This window comes from Coptis chinensis, chromosome 8, assembly GCF_015680905.1.
Source record: "Coptis chinensis isolate HL-2020 chromosome 8, ASM1568090v1, whole genome shotgun sequence".
Classification (NCBI taxonomy): Eukaryota; Viridiplantae; Streptophyta; class Magnoliopsida; order Ranunculales; family Ranunculaceae; genus Coptis; species Coptis chinensis.
Genome location: NC_141463.1, coordinates 3130609 through 3141673, shown reverse-complemented (window position 1 = coordinate 3141673; position 11065 = coordinate 3130609). Strand labels below are relative to the sequence as shown.

Sequence of the window (11065 nt, the reverse complement as noted above, 5' to 3'; positions counted from 1 at the left end):
ATTTCCAATGGGGGTGTTATACCGTAGGTAATAGAGTATTTGTTGATAAAGAGGATGGAGAATTCTCCCTCTCACTATCAGCTAATAAAAGCCCGGGCGACACTCAAACAGACATCTTAGTAAAACAAAATTCCAACGTCACTTGGAGTGTTGTCCCTATTTATTTCTAAAGTCACAATTTAAAATTTTTAAACTCGGACAACACTTGAAGTGTACATCCCACTTTAATTTAAAGAGAGACGTCACTTGAAGTCCCATTTTAATTTAAAGAGAGACGTCACTTGAAGTGTCATCCGAGTTTAAAATTGAACTTGTTTACACTTCTCCATTAGAAACAATAAAGAATGAATATTTATGGACTTTACAATAATTTACAATTGGAGTTGTAAAATCCTAATGGCACCTAGATGTGGAGGTGTAATTTTACACCCCCATTGGAGATTCCCTAATCAGATTTGGAGACTCGTATATATCACACATGTTGAAACTTATGGCTTCACAGTCAATAACAGAACAAACATAAGGTTTTGTTCATCGCCATGTTCAAAGAGATTCACATTTAAAGAATTTCAAACATTCTACCAACCCCTCTAAAAATTTCTTTTGGACTGATAGTAGGTTTATATCAACCATACGCAATGGACATGACAGTACACTTCCAGCACGAGTAACATGTTAGAGCATTTTTAGGTGATAAACTAAGGAAACACAGCATTTTTAGGTGATAAACTAAGGAAACACCAAATATTTGAACCAAACCAAAAAAACATCAACCAACTATGCTCACAGTTGGAGACACATATTGCAAATTCCAGTTGATAACATGTTAATTTTTAGGAGATAAACTAAAGAAACACCAATTTTGATAAACCGCGGGGAGTGATATCAAATAGTTGATATCAAATGACGCGATTTTGGATAAACCGCATCATATAGCCCAAGCAGCTTTCGCAAAACCGCGCATTAGAAGCCCAAGCCCATGCGGTTTTCCAGAAACCACCGATGTGTCGCACATTAACTTTCTTCTTTCTTCTCTTTTCAAATCTCTCGCGCGGTTTTCGCAAAACCGTGCCATAAAAGCCCACTGTCTAGCCCAAGCCTATGCGGTGTTCGAAAAACCGCGCGATTCGAGAGAGATTTGATACAACACCAAACCAAATACCAAATTTTAGTCAATTTGGTATTTGGTTTGGTGTTTTTTTAGTGTTTTCATCAATCTGTGTCTCTTCTGAAAATGAAAAACACCAAATTTCATTTGGTGTTTGATGCTAGGATAGTATCTCACCTAAAGATGCTCTTATGCTGCAAGATCGCAAATTATTTGAGACACAAGCAAATGGGAAAGCACACCGGCACAACAATATGTTCTGCTGCAATAACAATGCCTCCCATCAAAACCAAGAACGAATTGATGAACTTAAGCGACAATGTACACTGTAGCTTGTCTGTAAATATTTATTGAACAGAGACAGATAGAACACACAGCAAGATTGGGTGAACCTTTAGTAATTAGTATAAATGATCTCATGACCAACATTCAATATTTGTCAAATTACAACAACAATGACACAGAACAAAGGGAAGAAGGAATTCATCCCAGTTCCTTATTTACCATCACATATAGACTTAATCACAAACCAATACCAATAATCCACATGCTATAACAAATATAGAGCAAGTAAACAGTGTCCTCACAAACCAACCCCACTCAATCAAAATTGTTGTTTCTTGTAGAACTTACTTTCATATTGATTGAGGGGTTCTCAACTGCGGCTTGGTGTTATCTGTGGGAATCTGTGCCGAGGCCTCTGATGCTGCCACTGCTGCAGCTGGAGTCATGGTTTGATATTGAGGCGGCAATGCAGTTCCATGAGCCTGAGTATAGTATATCTGGGGATTACTAGGATCTGAATATTCATAACCATAATTAGCATTTGTAGCAGCAGCAGCTATTGACTGAGAAGCATGATGCATCTGATGTGGAGAGTAACTGACGTACTGTGATCCAGAAGGAGCTTGGAGTAGCTGCGGAGTTTGAGTTGTAGCTGTTGTATACATACTAGCTCCCAATTCAGGTTTTTGGGGAGCAGCTGCTCTTGACGGAAACACATTGGAAGCTTGTTCCTTGTAAGCTGCAGGTGTTGGGAGCATAGTCGGACTAGGGGGAATAGGGGGCCGACTCGAAGGAATGCTGCTCGATTCACTTACATTAGATTGCATCGAATAACCATAAGCTTGATTTTGAGGAACAGTTACATAGTACATTGGATAATTTTGGTCATACTGCTGCTGAAGTTGCTGCTGCTGCTGCTGCTGCTGAAGTTGCTGCTGCTGCTGTTGTTGTTGAGGATGCATTTGATAGTATGACTGCATTGGCATCTGCCCTGAGGCTTGTTGCTGAACATAATGCGTTCCAGCGTTATAGAATTGTTGTTGTTGTTGGTGCTGCTGTTGTTGATGTTGCTGTTGTAATTGTTGCTGTTGTAGTTGTTGATGTTGCTGCTGCTGCTGTTGTTGCAATTGTTGCAAATGATCCAATTGATTACTTGTTAAACCATAACTAGAATCTTGTTGCTGCATCTGAACTCGATAATTCTGATTGTTCATTTCCCTTTTTTGCTCCTGATTCCTATTATCTCTAGACTGAACTTGAACCATTTGCTCTCCATAATACATTTGTTTCGCTCTCATCATCCCATCAGGTACACTATTATCTCTGTACATAATAATAATAATAATAATTCACTTAAAATCAAACTCATACCTACCAACTAATTTAAACAAAAAACTAATAAATCATTTCTTAACAATTGAACTAAACAGTACCTTGAATTTCCATCAGGTGAAGGTAAATCAAGACCCCCACCACTTTTCTGCACCAATTGCCGCTGCTGCGGCTTTCTAAACCCAGTCCCCACTCCTTGTTCTGACCTTTCCGATCTCTCCGACCTCTCCGACTTCTCCGATCTCTCATCGTCCGAGAAAACCCGGCTCGTATTTTCAACAATACCAACAACATTAGAAGAAGTATTCCCAGAAGCAGGAATTCCAGTAACAACAGTAGCAGGAACAATAGTAGCCGCCACCGGCGGTGAAACAATTCCAACAATACCCTGAGAAATAGGAGCAACCCCAAGTCCAACAGTCAATGAACCAAACTGTTCATCAAATCCAGCTTTCTGATTAATATCCTCAATATGAACCCGAATTGGCGGTAAATTCACCATACACGGCGACGAAGAAGTAGACCCAAACGATGAAGTAGTGTCTAACATAGGTGAATCAGGTACTGAATGAACATCCTGATTACTACTGATCTTCACTTTGGGATCATTTTGCGTGTTTTCGACATTTCTGGTTTGAACATTATTGTTATTATCCACATCATCTAGATCCAATAAGCAGTCAACATTAGCTCCATCACCACCTGAATAGCCTCTGGGTAACACACCACTTCCATTTAATGCCTCAACAAACCAACTCTCAGACTTAGAATCATCTAAAAGTGAACCAATTGAAGAAGCCGAATCTGGTTTTGTTGGGAAAAGGAATAAACGGAGTCTAGATGGTTTAATTGAAGATGGGGAAGAGGTACGATCGTATTCGTCAATCATGTTATCGAGATCTTCATCAGTTGTTACCGAGATTAGTGAATCAAGATCTTCGTTTGGGAGTTGGTATTTTACTGTGAAGTTACGACCGTTCAATAGACTTCGAGATAAGCGACGAGAGAGATCTGATAAAGAAGAGTGACGATCAACGACTATGATACGAGTATCACCACCTAAGTAACATAAGGATTTATCGTGTGGGCGTGGGACTATGTGACCACCGTAACTACACATTAAGCGGAGTTTAGAACCGGGGGCAGCTTGGAATGTTTGTTCGTCCCATGAATCGTTGTTTCGAGAACGAGGGGAGGACTCAACCGAGTCTGGGTAGTTTAGGTGAGTTGGGGTTTGAGTGGAAAGTGGTGGCGGATCCATCTCTGGTGGTGCTGGTGCTGGTGCTGGTGGAGGGAAAGGACAGAGGGGAGTCAGTCAAGTAATGAGGGGATTACTGGAAGTTGATGCTCAAATTGGTCATATACTTTCTCTCTCATGTCAAGTGTGATTTTTTTTTTTTTTTTTTAAGTTTTTGATGTTGAGTTTGTTCCACTGGATCCGGGAGAGCTGTAATAACTTATAACATTAAAGTTTTTACATCCTTTTCCCAGAAAACAAAAATTAAAAACTGAAAAAATTATAAATTAGGAGGGGCGATGAGCGGATGACGGAAAGTGCAGAGTTTATAGTTGAATGCCAATGAAATGATGGAGTGAAAAACTGGAAATTGTAAATGCACAATCATACATTGTACCTATTTTTCAGAGAACAACATCGGTTAATTGTAATAATCTACATTTGGTAGAGTGTTTGGTACTTTTTCATTTTGGTTTAATTAAATTGTATATTCTCTGTCAAGTCCCAATCTTTCCAATATAAAGCCAATCAATTAAAAGGCTTCTGATTTTGAATGGATACAATTTTTTTTGTCCTTATTTTCTTTTAAATTTCCTGTTTTTGACGAATTACCTACTTCTTTCCTGAATTTATTTTTCAGTTTGAATAAGAAAAATAAATTCGAACAAAATAAGATAAAATGCTTAAATAAATCCTTATTCACAATTTCACACCTAAGAAGTGGACTTTTTTTTTTGATAATCGACTAACATGGGTTGATTCATTGTTCAAATCTAAGCAGTAATGGACTAATGGCTATGGCAAAATTGTAAAATTGTACGCGCTCAACACTATAAGCAAGTGAAAAAAATAAAACCAGCTCAATAGATGAAACTTGAAAGGGAAAGAAGACAGAAGGGGATGGCAGAATGGACTTTGTAAGCTGTCTCCATGAAATTAAGAATTCAATGTGGGCAAATTTTCAGATATGAGAAGTCACCATGTAGGTCCAGTAATGGTCCCATGTGAGCATGACAGCTAGGGTCGACGTACAAATTGGGTTCACTTTACACGCCCCAATTTGCTATAGAAGATACATTCATACAGTTCAGCCCCACAGTTCTCCAAACTTCAAACTTCAAAGTTGTTTTCCTGTAACTCGGAACGGCTGAAAGCCTGAAACGGCTGAAAGTGATACGCTGGGCACAAATTTGCGCAATTTAACTGCTACTACCACTGCACTTTTTTTTTTTTGTTAGTCTACCACTGCACTCTCACTCCCATACATGATTACATCTTCAAACCTTGGTTCCATTATCCTTTTTTTTTTCTATCCCACCACTATTCTGAGTCATTGTCGAGCAATCCAAATCAATCTTTCTGAGCTAGCCGCGAAATCGGGTGTCATTGTAGGGCCAAATTTACGACCAAAATTTGAAAGAAACAAAAAGTAGTAAATTGAAATCATTATGCTCTAATCTTCAAAAAAACTACGTTCAAAATGTCTGGCAACAAATGGCCATGCTCTGGACCTCTAGCGAAATAAAGCAATTGCAGCAGCTGAAGCAACTACTGGATAATTATCTAGTGTTTCATTGTTTCATGGTAACACAGAAGATCAACTCACATCAATTACGATATTAAAAGCTTTTTTATTTTTCGAGCAAACAAGCTCCATCAAAGATAAGAATAGAGATCGATAAGAATAATCACTTAGGACATAAGTTGGTAACCTATTTTGTCTTTTTTTTCTTTTTTCAACTTTATCCTATAGATAACCTAAACTAATAAAAATCCCATATTCCATTTGCTTGTGCCATTGACGTGAACGATCAAACACGCACTTTACTTAGTCATTGTGAGGTAGATTATTATCTGTGCGTTCTTTGTCATGATCATAACACATATGGATTCGCCTTCCCAAATTTTCCACAAACATCTTCTAAAATCTCTTTTGTTTTAGCTATTGTATAATAGGATTAATAGCACAAAAGTACCTTGGATTAAAGTGTAGGTGTCTTTTCGGTACGTTCACATGATTTGTGTAGTAATAAATTACTGATCTGAATTCTGAAGCTCAAGTCACAGCATTTCACGATGTGCAAAACAATTAACTATGAACCACTCAAACACCCTTTTTGAACGTTTAATTTGAAATGCACCTAATTATTATTATAAGTAAAGTAAAGTTTTAATAATTACAACAAGTTACAGATGGAGAATTGCAGCAGAAAAGCCCAAAAATTTTGTTTATGAGCTGAGGAAACTTGTTTTATTTTCGCCTCTCTTACAGAAATACATGTTACCAAGTACCAACTATTATCAACATTCAACAAAACATGTTAATCATATATATATATTCATAAATTTTTCGAAATATAATTTTGCCGTTTGTTCACAACCTACTCAACAAAGTGAACGGCAGAAATTGTGTCGTCACTTAAATAGTACTAAACTACTAAAAAGTCCAATTGGAACAATTTGGGTAGCTGAATTTGGATGGCTAACTGAATCATTGGGACCTACTAGCAAGCCAAATTTAGCACTCTACATTGGACTTCGTCGAAGTCGTTCAATCTAGAAATAAATATGTTGTAGTTTCTCAGCTCATAAGTAGCAGAGAATATTGCTGACGATGCTGTTTGGATCCGGGCTGGGTGGAATACTTGAATCCGTGGATTCCACTAGAATCTAGGTGCAAGAATGTGCACCAACTTTCTTCTAAAAATGGTTATCAAAAGAAGAGAGTTAAAGTGAGCCAGAGACATGGTGTGCGTGCATGCTGAAATGTGACAGGGTTCCACTCAACTACTCTTCAAAGATAATCACCTAGCTAATACATACTAATAATATCCTACATAGTACATAGAGCATATAATTAAAATCATAATAACGATAAATAGATAGAAATAAAAAAAAAATGAAAAATAATACATAAAGCATTTCCAGAACGGAGCACCTCCACAACGTCCTTCATTTATGATTGAGTTTCATGTCAGTTTTATAACCAGCACAAAGATGGAGTGACTAGCGGATGCCGGTTGGCGAGACCCACCCCCAAAGGTTCGAGAAATTCAGTATTGCAATAGTAATCATTGATGATTCTATGAAGAATGTCGATAAAATATGGATTTGCAGTACCCCTAGAAGGCTAGAAACCTTTTATTATATCAAGCTAACAGTGGATTGTGGACTGAAAATCTCGACTTTTTATTTTCTTTTTTTCCTTACATCGATTGCTAACAGAAACTGCAATGTGGCATGTTCGATTGAGGGTGGTGCCACAGTTTTAAAGCAATAATTATTAGCATTATTACCTGTAATATCAAAAATCAAATACTACTAACAAACCTGAAATTGTTAACCTCTGAAGACATGGTTAACTGATAATGCCATGGATCCATGACAACACTGATTTATGCAATGGATTAAACTTTTCAACACGTTCAGTTTTATTGATCCTTTCTTCTGAACCCTTTTAAGAAAGAAGAAAAGTACAAGTAGTTTTGAGGAGAGTTACATTCAGACTCTCTCCCCAAAAGTTCAGGCTGTTGCTTCAATCAATGAAGCATCTTACAAGCAAATTAAGTAAACCTATAATAGAATCCATGGGATTCCAGTTGAGCAGCCATGAAGGTCTGCCCTCATATATATATCAAATTTGATTGTTCTTGAAGACTCGCACCATTTTTCGCTGCCAGATCAGCAGACAAAATTACTTCCTTCTAAACAGAGGTAAGCTTTAGGGACTGAAGCTTGTGTACACAGGTACTCCATCTAGCTATTAAAAAGCTCATCTGAGTGAGTCGACGAGTCGCCATATATGTCATAAAAAAATATCTCAAAATCTATTCCCCATTAAACCTTCATCTTTGTATTTGTGGTGGCATCCAAAATATACAGATAAGGCGGCGACGAATAAATTCAGACAAACAAACTATTGTTCCCCAGTGACAAATACATATACATGCATGCTACTAAGTAAAGAAAATAATGAATCCGCACAACCAGAAACTAACAAGACAAGAAACTTGTTTTCGAATGACAAATATATGTTACTCAAATCCTTCAATATCTAGTTTTGTGCTGTAAAGCCAGCAACCTCGATCTTTATACCTGCTTTAAAGAAAACTGGAAACAGGAATATGAACCAGGTGGCCTCAACTCATAAATCCAACAACTTGGTCTTGCAAAGAAAATAGAATATACCTTATTAGATTTTGGTAAGATATCTGTGTATTAGTTAAGAAAATTTAACACTTAATCTGTATCTGAAAAGCCCGAGAAAATGTAATCTAAAATAATATTGAATTATGTAAATCTTTTATTTAAAACCTGAGAGTACATGTTACAATCTGGCAAATCAATATTTTTTGTCAAGGAGTTGTAGAAAGCTAAATGAGTCAAGGTCATTTGGCGAACCACTCAACCCCAGTAATACGGATTCATTATTGCAGAAGTCCAGCTTTCTACTTGGCAGTACTTGATATTCCTAAATATTGGCACGTAAACATTTCAGCAACAAAAAAAAATGATATAAAAATAAATATACCTAACTGTATTGAGTTCCAATATAATTCTCTTTAGGATGAACACATTCATTTTAATCAGATAGTCATCACATGTTGGTTGATTGTGGCTGCCCTCCAGTTTGATATAAGCTACACTACTACAAAACCAAAATATAGGTATTACATTGGTAAGTAAAATAGTTTAGCAACAACAAATAAAATAATATCAAGAAAAACATACCTGATTGTATTGAGTTCCAATCGTATTTTCTTAAGGATGAATACCTTCATTTAAATCAGGTAGTCCCTACATGTTGGTAGATTGTGATTGTCCTCCAATTTGATATACACTACATTGCTATAAATCCAAAATATAAGTATTAGCACGTAAAACATTTCAGCAACAATAAATAAAATGATATTGAGAAAAACATACTTGATTGTATTGAGTTCCAGTAGTATTCTCTTTACTATGAACACCTTCATTTAATTCAAGTAGTCTTTAAATAATATTTATATCATTTTGTTTTAAAAAATAATAATAATAAGATGAGACAAATTAAAATGTTAATCACATGTTCGATGAGAAATAGGACGAGACAAGTTCACATTTCTATCACGCACTGTTTTAACAATGTCAAATACTCTCTAATATTAATATTAGGCGCCACTTCTTGTTCAAAGAACAAATTGACAATTCAATCAAACAAAAAACAAAAGACAATTCAACCAATCAAATGGTGGAAACACCAACCATTCACATGGGGTTTACTGATGGTATTTCTAATAAAGCTATATATCACCGTTTGGACACCAAAACTTCGCTTCTCTCATTCATTTCACAAATGATACATAAAATAAACAAATTTAACTATATTTTGAAAATTCCAAAAATAAAATTTTAAAAAATAAAATAAAAAATGTGAAGTATGACAAACCTTTTTTGTTTCTGTTTATTTTTTTTTAAGGCACTTGTGTTGTGCTTGTTTGCTTATTTTTCATTTTAAGTTCTAGTACGCTTTTCGGTTGGGTCCGGATGCAACAACCAGTATTTCATCATCATTTTCTTTAACATCTATGGCAACATTAGATTTTTTGGACTTCGAACATTAACTTGGATATATTTCTTTTGTTGGTATAACCTGCTCAAGTTCTTCCAGCCCCTTTGGAGTGCATCTTTAGCTTTTAGATATCTATTTTCATTGATTGCTCCTTTTGTCACAAGCTTCATTGCCAAATGACATAGCTCATTATACTGCAAAGATTGAATTACATTGCAATTTGACAAATTTGGTTTGCCGCCATTATCTCTTACAACTCCGTCTTTCACTGTTTTAGTCCACCTCTTTAGTATATATTGATCAGGAATCATATGTATATTATTATAATAAAATACCTTCAATATGTGACGACAAATAAAGCCAAGAATACCTTCAATATGTGACGACAAATAAAACCAAGGAACTCAAACTTTTTGGAGCTACACTCACTTTGAAAGTTAGACATGTCAATTGTGACCTTTCTTACAGACCCTTCTCGAGTAACTTCATATGTGTATGTTGTACCATCAACACTGCATTTCTTGATGTTATACATAAGATGTTCCTTATACTCAATTTCAAAATATTTCAAAAACAGCATATGTGTACATATTAGACGATTGTTTTAGCATGGGTGTAGAGACAAATAAGCTTTGGGACATCTGAGATGAATTGAAATCAGCTTCAATTTTTACCTGCCCTCGAGACTGAAATACGTAGACACTCAAAACAATGAAGGAACTTAGTCAAACTGCATTTTCTCTTCACATAATTTTTCAAGAGACTATTAGTACTTTCCCCACGTTGAGTAGTGGTCATGTCTGCACAAAAAATGCCACGCCCATACATTAATGTCCATTTCTTACTTATTTTGATCAATTCAACTAACCACTTATTTTCCAAAAGATTATAATATATATCACGCAACATCTTGTCGCACCTTGATAAAAAAATCTCCTTTGTCTCACAATTATATACACACTTATTGATGTCGTTTAGAAACCCAGGAACTTTGTATACATGGTGGAGGTGCTTTCCGGCATTTAGATATATATGCCGCAAACAAAGACAATGATGTGTTTCAGGAAAAACAACTGAGATAGCTTTCGCCATTGCTGGACATTGGTCGGTAAAAATAGTCTTTGGTGGTTTTCTTGACATTATTTTTAGGCTTAAATACATAAATATGCAACGTATTTAAGTCCTATTAACACTTGTATCAACATAGAATTTTTTTTCACAGACGTATCAATATACTATGCCTGATTTCACAAAAATAGCAATCTGTTAGCATCCGTCAGTTAAGTGATGATGTGTCATTTTTTTTCCAATTTCGTTTAATTTGTATTTTCCACTCGGCATACCACCTCAACATTTCTACCACCTCAGCTGAAACTAACCCATATAACCCGTTTTCATCATCTCTTTCACCCATTTTCGAACCCATTTTCATATAGACCCATTTACCTAAAAAAAATTCTTATACCGTTTCTTTTTGCACAAACCTTCCACCTTTTCCTTTATGGTTCACAATGAAGTGATGAATAATCATACACAAATTCAAACCTTAATT

General features: G+C 35.9%; 1 protein-coding gene and 1 long non-coding RNA gene across 2 annotated transcripts; both read right to left on the bottom strand.

Annotated features, from left to right (window-relative positions):
* Positions 1–1490: 1490 nt before the first annotated feature.
* On the bottom strand, positions 1491–4361 carry LOC147479343 (uncharacterized). The gene is made up of 2 exons (XM_086577872.1): positions 2827–4361; positions 1491–2716 (listed from the first exon to the last, which is right to left on the bottom strand). Exons 1-2 carry the CDS (start codon positions 3984–3986, stop codon positions 1744–1746), a joined length of 2133 nt encoding a protein of 710 aa, XP_086433998.1. The 5' UTR covers positions 3987–4361; the 3' UTR covers positions 1491–1743.
* Positions 4362–7356: 2995 nt separating this feature from the next.
* LOC147479342 (uncharacterized) lies at positions 7357–8928 on the bottom strand. Its single transcript, XR_015205082.1, has 4 exons — positions 8889–8928; positions 8694–8810; positions 8494–8610; positions 7357–8127 (listed from the first exon to the last, which is right to left on the bottom strand). It is a non-coding gene; the product is annotated as an uncharacterized LOC147479342 (long non-coding RNA).
* Between the last annotated feature and the right edge of the window lie 2137 nt (positions 8929–11065).

Coding starts and splice junctions, on each gene's coding strand:
- LOC147479343 (XM_086577872.1), bottom strand. CDS start 3,986: ATGGATCCGCCACCACTTTCCACTCAAACCCCAACTCACCTAAACTAC. Junction 2,717..2,826: donor TCACCTGATGGAAATTCAAG/GTACTGTTTAGT, acceptor TATTATGTACAG/AGATAATAGTGTACCTGATG.